Source organism: Dipodomys spectabilis, unplaced genomic scaffold (assembly GCF_019054845.1).
Source record: "Dipodomys spectabilis isolate Male_0828 unplaced genomic scaffold, ASM1905484v1 ptg000045l, whole genome shotgun sequence".
In the NCBI taxonomy this organism is placed as follows: domain Eukaryota; kingdom Metazoa; phylum Chordata; class Mammalia; order Rodentia; family Heteromyidae; genus Dipodomys; species Dipodomys spectabilis.
The window spans coordinates 5,682,966-5,697,549 of NW_024870722.1; the positions used below are offsets into that span (position 1 = coordinate 5,682,966).

The following is a 14,584-nucleotide window of genomic DNA, read 5'->3' on the forward strand; positions in this document are numbered from 1 at the left end:
ATCTGATGCTTGCCAACTACTTTGGCCATTTTCTAGTACAGGCATTACAGAATTCTGGCACAAATACATAAAATTATATATAATTGGACTCTAATAGGCAGCATACACCATCTATAAAATGAGAAAGCTGGAACAAAACAACTTATTTTTGTAAATCTTGTAGAAACTGCCCTTATTTTTTTTAAACCTATTCTTTACACACAAATACATCTGCTAAGTAAATCTAAACTCAATCTGAGCTATTTGGTTTTCTAATAGTTTTGTATTCTTGTATTATATGCATCACATCAGAAACTATGAACATCTTGACTTCAAAATGAAAACTCCTATTCATTCCTTCCAAATTATATATCTCCCCAGATCATTACATGTTTGATCACTGCACATTTGTATACTTATATTGACTTATATTTTACTTCATGTTGTCAAAATATAATTATTATTATACAGGGCCTGTGCCCACTATCAAGTAATTCATTTTTCTCTTTTTATACCTTCACCAATACAGAATTCTTGAATTCTAAAAGCTTCTAAGGCATTTCCCATAAAAGGATAGCTGACCACACCGACACTCAAATATCAACTTTCTATCATGATTTTTAAAAGTTATAACATATTAGGAGATCATGAAATTTTAATTAATATCTCTGGCTGCCTAGAGGCAGCCATTATCTTACCAGGGTTTTTCAGAATATCTAGAACACTTCCTTCTTTCTGGATTTTGGCAGGTCTAAAAGGACCCTCATATTCTTCGTCTCGCTTCTTACAGCTTGTACTTGTATTATTTGATGCAATGTTATCTGGAGCTGTAATTGTTTAATTGTATGATATCATGAAAAGAAAAACATAGGACTCAAATTTTTAAACATCTTCCCAAATCATTTCTTTTGGATCCATTTCTAAAACCTTATGGAAGTCATCATAATTAAAAAATAATGAAAAAGGGGGCTAGGAAGGTGGTTCAGTGGTAGAGTGCTTGCCTTGCATGCATGAGGCCCTGGGTTTGATTTCTCAGCAACATATAAGCAGAAAAGGCCACAAGTGGCACTATGGCTCAAGTGGTAGACGCTAGCCTTGAACTGAAGATCTAAGGGACAGAACCCAGGCCCAGAATTCAGGCCCCATGACCGACCAAAAAAAGAGTAAAAGTATATGGTTAATTGGTCATTGCAAGGAGGCAAAAATACTATTTCCCATAATTTCCCCACTATCGCAAAAGGGCAAGAAGTATAACTACCAGCCAATGAACTCAGTGAAAGAACATCAAACAAACTTTGGAGGCATATAGCAACTAAAGCAGCACTTTCCCACTGACTCATATAATTTGACTGTGCAGCAACTTAAAATATTAACATTCCTCCCCCCAAAAAACTTTAAAAATAATCTTCAACTATGCCAATTAGTTCATATATACCAATTCATACTATAATTAGAAATACCTTTCATGCTAGTTGATGGTTCACACTAACAATCCTAACTACTCCTCCCTCCTAAGGATTGGAAGTTGAAGCCAGCCTGATCAGACAAAAGAGATTCTTATCTCCAAATAATAAGAGACACAGAAGTGAAGGTAGGGCTCAAGTGACAGCACCACACTTGAGCAAAAAAGCTAAGAGAGAAGAAGCCTTGAGTTCAAGCCCCCCCAACATTAACTTATTTTAAGCAGCACAGTTCAGTAAAAACTGGTGACAGGCTAGGAATGTGGTTCAGTGGTAGAGTGCTTGCCTAGCATGCATGAAGCTCTAGGTTTGATTCCTTAGTACCACACTAATAAAAGAAGCAGGAAGTGGTGCAGTGGCTCAAGTGGTAGAATACTAGCCTTGAGCACAGAGAGGCTCAGGGACGGCGCCCAGGCCCTGAGTTTAAACCCCAGGACCGGCAAAAAAAACTGTTGACAAAGTCTTTAAGATTTACAATGTTTTAATCTAGATTATTGTCACTGCTAGTGATGATAGGCACTCTAATTTTTCAGATCACCCAGCATGAAAAAGCTCTCTAGCTTCTAGTACTTCCTTTTTCTTACAACTTTGAAGAAACAACATAGTATTCTAGTTCTTTCAGCAGATATTTCTAGGTAGAAAAAAAAGCTCTCTATTGAGTTTCTACCTATACCCTCCCTCATGCTGTATTCCTATCACCATACCTTACACCTACCTCACTCATCGTCCTACCACATTCAGAATAAAACTCAACTCCTTTGCATGGCACTCAGGAATTATTACCACCTCATAACAAATTGTCTTCAATATGCAGAGTATGCCATGCTTTTTCTCTTGTGCCTATGTCCTTGCGGTGACTCCTCACTTCGTGTGTAAAATATCCTATTTCAAAGTTCTTGATCTGAATGACTCAATCCAGATGTTTCTGTATTTTGAACACTGAAAAAGAAGCCACTACTACTACAAATAAATTGTTTCAACTACCTGATTATTCATTTGTCAATGATGTTGATTTCTTCAGTTCCTAAGTTGTATATCACTATCTGCACCACAACCTGTGTAACTCTTTCTTATCACTAAAAACGCTTATGCATCAGCTGCACTGGACATTGATCAAAACGAACTAAGCAACTCAATGGCAGCGATGGGAGGGAGGGAATGAGTGGGAAAGAAGGAACAGCTGATGCTATGCAAAACGAAAGAAATATACATATCACCTGATGTGGAAGAAATAACTGTATTGTCAAAGCTCACAGAACTCATAAATGTTGTAGACCACAATAGACAATTTACTCCATGAAAGTTAGAATGTGTTTGTGACTTTAACTAAGCATCACTATCCTACAATATTGTGAAATTTGGGAAATTATGTAACCATTTAATCACAATAATTTGGGGGGGAAAAAACACCTATGCATCAATCAGTTCACCCCAAATTATAATGTAGACAACCCTTAAATTTGCAATAAGAATCCATTTAAACAAAAATTTCACCTTATTTTGACTAGATAAAAGCAATGAATAAATTTGCTATTTGGGGGCTGGGAAGATGGCTCAGTAGTAGAGTGCTTGCCATGCATGAGGCCCTGGGTTTCATTCCTCGGCACCACATAAACAGAAAAGGCTATAAGTGGCGCTGTGGCTCAAGTGGTAGAACACTTGCCTTGAGCTAAAGAGCCTAAGGGACAGCGCCCAGGCCTGGAGTTCAAGCCCATGACCAACCAAAAAAAAAAAAATGCTATTTTTACTTGCCCACTCAAAACAATCTATGAAAGCTAAATATCCCTAAATATAATTTTTAAAAAGCATTGATGAAGAGTTTTTTTACATGCCTTTAGAACTGATTCATTTAAGTGAAGGCATTTAGAAAAATTTGAGAAAAAAACCAAAGTACTACTCTAATGTAAGCACTCTTTATTGTTTTTCCTTTGGTAAAAATATGTGAAAAATGTGTACTTACCTGAAGTACTTCTAATTGGTTCTGAAGTACTACTAGAGCCAGAAAGTTCTGTTTTTGCAACAGGCACACTAAATGTAAATCCAATCTATAAAGAAAAAAGGTGTATTTTGTCAAATTACTTTCAAACAAATTAAAAGCTTAGTTTAATTACAAATTAAAAAATACACTGAATTATGTATTTCAAATCTCCATAAAGAGTTCATAAGCTACTTAGCACAGCTGGGGGCCAACACTTGGGAGGCTAAGGCAGAAATGCTTGAGCCCAGAAATTGAGTCTGACTGGGAAAATATAGCAAGACCCTATTTTGAATAAGTGAGTGAATGAATAAATATTAAGCTGAGGTTTTCTTATATTTCATGTCAAAACACAGTTTAACATTTTAATTTCTTGGGTATTTTTCCTTTGAAAACAATGGTATGTTCCTAATGTCTAGTTCTGTTTCTGAATGCTATTTTTTAATACAAAACATGAGATTTTTGGGGAAACCCATAGATTCCAGACAGCAAGGAAAATCTATTTCATCTGCCACACCTATTTCTAATAGAAAACAAAGACAAATCAGAAAACATGTTAAAACGTGCCAAATAGAAAGCAGTTTTAGTGTTCCAGTGAACAGTCCTAGGCCAGAGAATTACACCAAGCGTGCCATCACAGTACAGAGAGTTTGGCTAGAGAGGGAAAATCCAGGCAGAGACAGTTCTGAGCACTTGCTGGCAACCGTGGCGGCCATAGCCGCCATACCTTCAACACAGAGAGTCCAGGACAAAGGCGCCAGACCCAGACGCAGTGGGCGAGCGGATTCTACTTAACACCAGCAAGAACTGACAAGGAGGAGATATCTTCATCTTGCAGAACGAAGACCAGAGACGATCCAGGAACCAAGACTCTGGCAGCATGAGTAGAAGCCTGACATCCTCACTCCTCCTCAGGGAGCAGAGGAGGGAAGGCACCCATCCCCCACCCCACTACCGGAGATCTCCATCTTTGATACTGACAAAAGCCCAGCTGAGCTGCCAGTTCCAACTCAGGCCTTGAGAGAAAACAAGACAGTCATTTAGCAGGTCACGGGAAGTGCCAGACCTGCCAGGCTCAACTCCACCCAGGAAAAAGTCATCCACCCCAGGCAGAGGAAAATCTGCCCCCAGGAGTGGCTTTCTTCACTGGGCAAACAGAGCCAGAGGATGCCCCTCCCTACAGCAGCCTAGACAATCAATTGAAATTCAGTAAACATAAACCCTGAGAAAGGCTCCAGGCTGGGCTCTGTGAGTATCTCAGAAGCTAGCATCTCAGGGAAAAGCTAGTGTTTGCAGAAAGGTCTCAACTCTACCCAGAACCTAGCCTCATCTCAACATCTCCAAACTAGAGCAAACAGCCATCTCCCTCTTTTGCCATACTCAAACAGATCCCTCTCCTACTGAACTAGCCTGGGAGAAGGTAAAGCAGAGCATTTTTCTGCTTGCCCAAACAAACTGACTTAAGTAACCAATCAAGCCACAGGAAAACCAAGCACCACAATCAGACCAGAGACTCCACCAAGAGACTGGTTAAAGACACAAGAGACATACAGAATCTTCCCATCCCCCCCCCTCAAAAAAAAAAATAAATCAAAGAACTTTTTTTATACCTTATTTTTAATTTTTTAATTTTTATTTTAGGTGTATATGTGAGTGTGCTTCTTTTTTATCTCTACTGACCTTTTGATCCTTTTTTCATTTCTTTCTTTTTCTCATTCTTTTCACTTCTCTTTCATTCTTTTCTGCATGACTTAATTGCTGTTCTGCTCACCCTCAAATATACCCGTGGTTGATTATTAGATCTTATCCTCCATTGTACACACTTAATCCAGACATTTATTACTCAATTCAAAACCTCTTAGGCTTAAAATTCCTTAATAGCAGTATTACCTCTTTATACCCATATAATATTTTAAACATTTTTATTTTTCTAGTTTTTCATGTCTCCTTTCTATTCCTCCCCTCCTCTCATCCCATCCCCATTCTCTGAATACAACTCCTTCAAACTTGCAGTTTTTAAGGGTTTCACTTTTTAATTTAAAATTTTTGTTTTTCCATTTTTTCTCATCTCTTTTTTTTCCCTTCTTTTTCTTTTCTTTCTTTTTTTCTCTCTCTGCTATCATTCTGTCCAATCCATTTCCCTCTTTGAGATTAGGACATGGTTAATTCCATTCTTCCTCACCTTCCCGCATCCCTCTAATCCTATGTTTCCCCATTTTCCCTAAACCTAATAATTTCTGGTTGCCAAATTCTCCTTTGCTGTACTTAGGCCATTAAGACATAGCTGTTTGATGTTCAATAGATTGTATCTCTTGAACCAGATTTTTGACTGTGCAACTACGGACTTTGGTTGATGCTTACCTTAAAATAGTGTTCTAGCACAAAACTGGTGTAATTCTCATCCCAAATGGGCAGAACAAGCCAGAAAACACAAGAAAAATGGCAAGCCCGGGGATCTCAACTCCCACTCATTATAATGAATAATCCAGAGGAGAGTTGCCAAAAAGCTCTACAAACACTACAGGTAAACAGGGTAAATGAAAAGAGTGAAAACCTGCAAAGGTCTCAGTGTGAGCATGATAGGGAGAGAGAGGAGGCAAACCAAAGATCAATACAGGAGTCTCATGAGCGTGAGGAAGCTACTCAAAGATTGATATAGGAATTGTGTGAGCAGGTTGAGAACACTCAAAGAGAAATAAGGAATTGCGTGAGCAGGTTGAGATCAGTCAAAGAGATAGACAGGAATTGCCTGAGCTGGCTGAGAACAGACAAAGAGAAAGTCAGGAATGGCATGAACAGGCTGAGAACACGCAAAGAGAACTACAGGAAATGGGTGTGAACATGAGGATGCTAATCAAAGAGAAATAAAGGAACTGAGAGATCGGGATGAGAATAGACAACGATCAATGGAGGCATTCATGGAATACATAAACGGGAGAGCTGAAAGAAATCAGGGAGACCTTAAAGGGAATGCTCAGTGGAGCCCAACAGAAGGAATGGGAGTCCAAGGAAACCATAACCAATCAACTAAGTGATTTGAGAATAAACATGGAACACCAAATTAAGGAAGTAAAGAAGTTCTTACAAGATCTAGAACAAAGGTCCAACAAAGAATTTGAAGCCATCAAAGGAAAAGAAATAAAAAAGTAAAAAGTCTTGACAGTAAGTTAGACCATGCAGAAGATCGAATCTCGGGTAATGAAGACAGCCTAGATATTATAGAGAAAGTACATACAACTATCCAAGACAAATCCAAGAAATATGATAGATCTATTCAAGATTTGAGAGACACCTAATCTGAGGATAATGGGGCGTGGAGGAGTACCTAGAGACAGAAGTTAATGGTCTAGGAAATTTGTTTAACAGGATCCTAGCAGAGAACTTCCCAAACATGCAAAAAGATAGGCCTATTCAGATACAAGAAGCTTTTAGAACCCCAAATAGACCAGACCAGAACAGGACGTCCCACCATCACATTATAATCCGCACAGGATCAATTCAGACCAAGGAAAACATCCTTAAAGCTGTCAAGGAGAAAAGATCAATCACCTATAAAGGGAAACCAATTAGAATCACCTCAGATTTCTCAGCAGAGACAATTAAAGCAAGAAGAGCCTGGAATGATAGATGCCACGCCCTAAAGACAAACAACTATCAACCAAGAATACTGTACCCAGCTAGACTCTCCTTTATAACCGAAGGTCAAATAAAAACCTTCCATAGCAAAGAAAAATTGAAACAATATTTATCTCCACCAAACCAGCCCTACAAAAGATACTTAAAGATGTCCTACACATAGAAAACCAACAAACCACAATAAAGGCCAAGGAACCGCACCCAAACTGAGAATCAAGAACCATAGGAAGAGCCCAGTTGCAGCAGCCCCCAAGAAGGTGGATAAAATGGCAGGAACTCCCAAATACCTCTCAGTCCTATCTCTTAACATCAATGGGCTTACCTCTCCAATTATTCGACATAGACATAAACAGGCGGGAGTTGCAATACTAATATCAGATAAAATAGACTTCAAATTAAAATTACTTCTAAGAGATAAAGGTCCCTACATACCAATTAAGGGATCTCTCCTCCAGGAGGATATTACAATTCTAAATCTCTATTTGCCAAGCAACGGAGCACCCAAATTTATCCAAGAAACACTACTTTCTCTCAAATCTCATATAGATCCAAAGACATTAATTGTCGGGGACTTTAACACACCACTATCCCCACTAGATAGATCAACTCGGCAAAAACTCAACAGAGAAACCGCAGACCTAAACAACTGCATAGATCAACTAGATTTAACAGACATCTACCAAATATTTCACCCAACAGCATCAGAATACAAGTTCTTCTCAACAACACATGGAACATTTTTCCAAAATAGACCACATTTTAGGTCACAAAGCAAACTTGTCCAAATACAGAAACATTAAAGTTATACCTTGCATTCTCTCAGACCACAAGGGAATAAAATTAGAACTCAACACCAAAAGCTACCAAAGAAAAGTCCTGTAACACATGGAGGCTGAACAACACACTGTTGAACCACAAGTGGGTCATGGAAAAGATTAGAAACGAAATTCAAGTGTTCATGATATCCACCAAAAATGAGCACACAAACTACCAGCTCCTCTGGGACACAGCAAAGGCAGTACTCAGAGGCAAGTTTATAGCTCTGAGTTCCTACATCAACAAATTGGAGAGATCTGAAACCAACAATTTAATGAGACAGCTGAGCCTCCTTGAAAAAGAGCAGCAAGATAAACCCCAATCCAGTAGACAGAAAGAAATAAAATTAAATCAGAATTAAATGAATTAGAATCCAAAAAAACCATAGAAAGAATCAACAAAACAAAGAGTTGGAAAAAATTAACAAAATAGACAGACCCTTAGCAAATCTTATCAGAAAAAGAAGAGAAGACATCCAAATAAATAAACTCAAGAGATGAGAATGGAAACATCACCACAGAAACAACCAAGATTCATAACATTATAAGGGAATACTTCTCAAACTCTTAGGCTAATAAGTTTGAGAACTTGGCAGAAATGGACCTTTTCCTAGCAAATATTGACATGCCAAAACTAAACCAAGATGAGTTAAACCATCTTAACAGGCCCATATCAAAATAGAAACAGCAATAAGAGACTTCCCATCTAAGAAAAGCCCAGGACCAGATGGTTTTACAGCGGAATTCTACAAGGCCTTCAAAAGCAGAACTCACACCAATACTCCTCCAACTCTTCAATGAAATTGAAAGAGAAAGTTCACTACCAAATTCATTCTATGAAGCTATAATAATCCTCATCCCAAAACCAGGCAGGGACTCATCGAACAAAGAGAACTATAGACCCATTTCTTTGATGAACATTGATGCAAAACTTCTCAATAAAATTTTGGCCAATTGACTTCAACAATTCATCCAAAAAAATCATACACCACGATCAAATAGGATTCATTTCAGGGATGCAAAGCTGGTTCAATATACGCAAATCAATTAACGTAATTCATCACATCAACAAGAGCAAGGCTAAGAACCACATGGTTATCTCAATAGATGCAGAAAAAGCATTTGACAAGATCCAACACCTCTTTATGATGAAGGTTTTGGAAAAACTAGGAATCCATGGAACCTTCCTCAATACAATAAAGGCTGTATATGACAAACCTACAGCCAGTATTATACTCAATGGTGAAAAACTAAAGCCACTTTCTCTATACTCAGGAATGAGACAAGAGAGTGGGCACTCTTTCCACTGCTCTTCAATCTAGTATTAGAATGCCTAGCTACAGTAATAAGATGCAAACATAAAGGGGATCCAAATAGGGAAAGAAGTAAAACTCTCCCTATTTGCAGATGACATGATCTTGTATTTAAAGAATCCCATGGACTCCGCTCCCAAATTACTCAAGGTGATTCAAAACTTTGGCAAAGTAGCAGGGTATAAAATTAACCCTCAAAAATCAATGGCTTTTCTATATGCCAACAATGAGAAAAGTGTGGCTGAAATCAGGAAAGCAACTCTATTCGTAATACCTCCACAAAAAATAAAATACCTAGGAATTAACCAAAGAAGTGAAGGACCTCTATGATGAAAACTTCAAAAACCTGAAAAAGGAAATCAAAACAGAACTTAGAAAGTGGCAAAAACTCCCATGCCCCTGGATTGGAAAGATCAACATTGTGAAAATGGCAATACTGGGGGGCTGGGAAGGTGGCTCAGTGGTAGAGCACTTGCCTTGCATGCATGAGGCCCTGGGTTTGATTCCTCAGCACCACATAAGCAAAAGAAAAAAGCCAGAAGTGGCGCTGTGGCTCAAGTGGTAGAGCCCTAGCCTTGAGCTGAAGAGCTGAGGGACAGCTCCCAGGCACAGAGTTCAGGCCCTATGACCAGACACACACCCCACCCCCACCCCCCCCCACCCCCGCCAAAAAAAAACAACAAAAAAGACAATGGCAATACTTCCCAAGGCTATCTACAAATTCAATGAGATACCTATCAATATTCCAACCTCATTCTTCAAGGAAATAGAAGAGGCAATCCAAAAATTCATATGGAACAAGAAAAGACCTTGAATAGCAAAACTGATCCTTAACAGAAAGAACAGTGCTGGAGGACTGTCAATACCAAATTTCAAACTCTACTACAAAGCCATAGTAATCAAAACAGCTTGGTACTGGCACAAGAACAGACCCCAGGACCAATGGAATAGAATTGAAAACCCAGAAATGAACCTACAGACCTATACCCATCTAATCTTCGATAAGGGAGCTAAAAAAATAGAATGGAAGAAAGACAGCCTCTTCAGTAAATGGTGCTGGCAAAATTGGTTAACTACTTGCAGAAAACTAAAGCTAAATCCTTATATATCACCCTGCACCAGAATCAACTCCAAATGGATCAAAGACCTCAGACACCCTGAAAACATTACAGGATGGAATAGGAGAAACTCTAGGACTCCTTGGCAAAGGCCGAAATTTTAGTTAGTAATGTCCTTGTTTTTAATAGGATCCAGGATCAACAGAAATAAAAAAGCTATTAAAAGACATTCTGGAAATAGTAAGGAAATATGGACTATATCATACGACTTTTTTGAGGTATAGCTATTGAATGAATACAAAGAAATACCCTTTTACTTACAGGATATACAGGAAAACATTTGGGCATCAAAATGTTCGCATTTTGTCAAATGGCACAGGAGAATATGCATACAAATACATGTATATAATTATTCTGCATTAAGCTTTTTTCTCAATATCATGTTTTTTGTTGTTGTTGCTGTTTGGGTTTTTTTTTTTACCAAAGGCATATAAAAGTTTGACAAAAATACAGCATCACTTATGAAGTCAATAAACATATGAGATTCCTTGCTTGCTACTTACAGATGGTGGAGGTAGTAGTACATCTGCCTCAGTAGATTTTACAATCGGAGATGAAAATCTAAACATAGGACTGCCAGTGCTGCCTGGGGAGGTCATTTGTACCTAATTTTCCATAAGATTAAGAAATAACAAAAAGAGCAACTCAGAAAACAGGCTAAGAATATTATTTCTAGGAAATTAATAGCATTCTTTTGCCTTTTTGATTAAAAATAATCATGTTAACATCTGAAAACACATTGAAAAGTGACTTGCTATATAAAATCTGGCTTTCTCATGGAAGAGAAATACACATGATTATACATGAATTTCTGTTCAAAGAAGAGAGTAATTTCTATACACCTTTGGAGGAAGTAAAAAGCTAGGGAACAATAAACCACAGGAACATATTAAAGGTATTAATCCTGTCTAAGAAATAAAACATACATACATCTTTCAAAAAATTACCTTATTAAAAATACTGCTTGAAAAAAAAAAACCTTATGTTTCTTTAATGTAGAAGACTTTAAACAATATTTCCATTGTTTTTACACATATGTGAAAGAATACTTTTTTTGAGAAAATAATACATCATTATCAGTTCTCTGGGGCTAGGGTATAACTAACTACTCAATAATATAGTATATATCCCTAATGCATAAGGCCCTGAGATTCAATCCCCAGCAGAAAAAAAGCAAAACTAAAACACCTCTGTTTCATTCTGCTAACGATGAGTTATTAACGTCCATGGTGAAAATCCATCACTGCTTTTAAAACAAATACTCTATTTGTAAAATTAAATCATAAGAACAAAAATCACTTCATTTATATATGCTTTTGTACCTTGTTTGTCAATGATTGAGGAGGACTGATGGGTGAGGGAGAGGAAGTTGTATTCACAGGAGAGCTAAAATTGAAGGTAGGAAGTGAAGAACTGGTAATTGGTAGAGAGATTTTCGGTAACACTGGTACTTCCATTTCCTAAAACAATAATGTTATAATGATTTATTGCACCTTTTCTGACATTCATTTATTTTCAGGTAGAACTGACAAAGTAATAGGCAAAGTCAATACTATACAATTCTAACAATGTAGACTCAAATTAAAAAACATAATTAAGATTTGAATACCAGCTGTGTTACTGACCATCACATCATCTGACTTTGAAAAAGTATTACTCTCAGCACCAATTTTCTACTTCAAAAAATTTGCAGAGAAAAAAATTCTTACTTGATACCACAGTTATAGGGTGAATATAAAGCCTATGTCATGTATAGTCTTTGCATGTAATACAAGGACTTTTTAATCATCAGAAAGCTGAGCATGATGACACACATCTGCAATCTCAGCAGTCAGGAGGCTGAATGAAGCAGGAGAAACAGTTTATGAGGCCAGCCGGGGTTAGGAGTTACGTATATAGGAAGACCGTGTCTTAATAAATGGAAGCCAGGCACTGGTGACACTCACACCTGTAATGCTAGCTACTCAGGAGGCTGAGATTGAAGGATCATGGTTCAAAGCCAGCCCGGGCAAGAAAACCCATGAGATTCTTATCTCCAATTAACCACCAGAAAACTGAAAGTGGTGCTGTGGCTCAAAGTGGTAGACCACTAGCCTTGAGCTGAAGAGCTCAGGGCCAGCACCCAGTTTCTGAGTTCAAGCCCCACGACCGACCAAAAAAATAATAATGAAAACAAAGAAAGGAAATAGAAAACCAAACCACCCTGTGTACATCGTAATTTTTTTTAAAATCACAACCCATGAGTCTGTTGAACAATCTTATTTTCTCACTTGAAGTCTCTAATGGCTTAGATTAAAAGCCCACAAGAAACATTTATGTATCTACTAGTGAAGTAGTTTGTATATGATCTATGCCCTGGACAGATAAACTATGGGAGAAAATATAACAAAAACTATCTGGAAACATTGTAAAACCAACCCCCCCCCCCCAAAAAAAAACAAGAAAGAAAAAGAAAAAGTGGATGGAAAACAACAATCAAAAGAGGGAAAGGCTCTGAGTAAGCTGTCACTGGACAATGAAGAAAACTACAACCTGAGGAAATCAGAGGACAATTTTCACTATTAGCAGCTACAAAATAAGGAAAAATGCAAAAGCTAAGAGGTACAGAATTGGAAGCACAAAAAGTCTTTAAATAGACACCAAAGTGATCCTGAGCAAAAAGGACAATGCTGGAAGAAGTATTTTAATACCCAACTTCAAACAACCCTCTGGTTTTTTAAAATGAAAAACCCTATGTTGGGGGAAAAAATGGTATTGAGTAAATGGATAGCTAGATGTAGAGCACAGAAACTAGATCCATATCTCTCATCCTACAGAAAAAATTAATTCACTGGGTAACACAGGACTATAATCTTAGCTATTCTTCAGAAGGCTGTGAGATCCAAGGATTGTGATTTGAAAGCCAACCCAGGCAGGATATTCCCTGAGACTCTCATCTCCAATTAATCACCAGAAAAGCAGAAGTGACACTGTAGCGCAGAGATGTAAAGCACTTGCCTTGAGCAAAAGCTCAGGGACAGCATCTAGGCCCTGAACTGAAGCCCGACAATGGAAGGGGGGAAAAATTCAAAGCAGGATATTGGTGCTTCACAAAGATGAGCTCTGAGGATTGAGGTCTGATGTCAGCTCAGGGAGGAAAATCTGTGAAGACTCTTATCTCCAATTAAAAACATTTTAAATATAGATTTCTATTGACATGAATGTTTAATGCCTCAAGAATACACAGGATCTAAAAGTAATATAATCTACATGCCACTAAAAATAAATTTCTTCCATTTGCCCTTTCTGAAAGACCCAGTAAAATACTCATCAAGAAAAGTCCAACTAGAAGTGAATTAGTGTTTGAACAAGTAAACAAAAAAAACCAGCATTGTATTCAAAGTAACTATAGACTTGAGTGTACAAATCTATTGTATCCAAATTAACAAAGGAGATAGAAAATCTGAGGCAGCCAACCCATTAACCCATTAGTACCTCTTCCCTTAGAGACTGCAACTCCAATGTGGAAAAGAGCCAGGGATAGGAGGGTGAAGGATTCTGGGATGGAAATTGGCAGTTGGCTAGAGTGGGGGAGGGGAAGAGAATGAGGGGTGTGTTTAAAGAGCTCTTCAATTAGTATATCAAACAACAAACAAGAACAAAATTCAAAACACATCTAAGATACACTAAACACATATATCTGCAAGATGATTTCAATTAAATTAAAGGTAACAATCTGGGCTTCAGCTTAAGATCTTAGAAATTTTACCCTTAAAAACTGAATGATGAGCAAAACCTACATAGTTTGTCATCTGGCAACAAACCAAAATATTTTCCTCATCAAGGGGTAGTATGTAAACCTCAAACACTCAAGACTCAGGATTTTTTCAATGTGATGGAATACACATATATTTCCTCTCTTCACAACACTCCAGAAGCAGAGTGATGAACAGGACTTATGGAAAAGATAGAGCCTCCAAAAAGTAATCGAGCCAAGGCTCTTAAGCATAATCCCAACCACGCACTGTAAGACATGAAGTCCAAAATGCCCAAGGAGGATTATTCTGGTAATCCAGAGAGATACAACTACTGAAATAGGAAAAGAGGAGATAAAAACCCGCAAAAGCAAAATACTAACAAATATTAAGAACCTAACAATAAGACATACAACAACTTCAATTAAAGTGTTAAATGCACTCCCTACCACAATCACGGGCAAAGGAAGACACAAATGAAATTCTAACTGAAAACAAATGACAAATGGAGGAAGTATGATATACCAAAGCTTGAAGTCTTTTTCTTCCTTAAA

General features: G+C 37.7%; 1 protein-coding gene across 3 annotated transcripts in view; it reads right to left on the reverse strand.

Annotated features, from left to right (window-relative positions):
* Nucleotides 1-14,584, reverse strand: part of Nup153 (nucleoporin 153) — a 61,018-nt gene that overhangs the window by 14,847 nt on the left and 31,587 nt on the right. For 2 of the 3 annotated variants that reach the window (XM_042678507.1, XM_042678505.1), the window contains 4 exons: nucleotides 11,619-11,756; nucleotides 10,800-10,901; nucleotides 3,400-3,484; nucleotides 678-806 (listed from right to left, as the gene is read on the reverse strand). In XM_042678507.1, the coding sequence (XP_042534441.1) occupies nucleotides 678-806; nucleotides 3,400-3,484; nucleotides 10,800-10,901; nucleotides 11,619-11,756 (454 nt within the window). The remainder of the gene's footprint in view (nucleotides 1-677; nucleotides 807-3,399; nucleotides 3,485-10,799; nucleotides 10,902-11,618; nucleotides 11,757-14,584) is intronic. The other variant, XM_042678506.1, reaches the window with a different exon arrangement.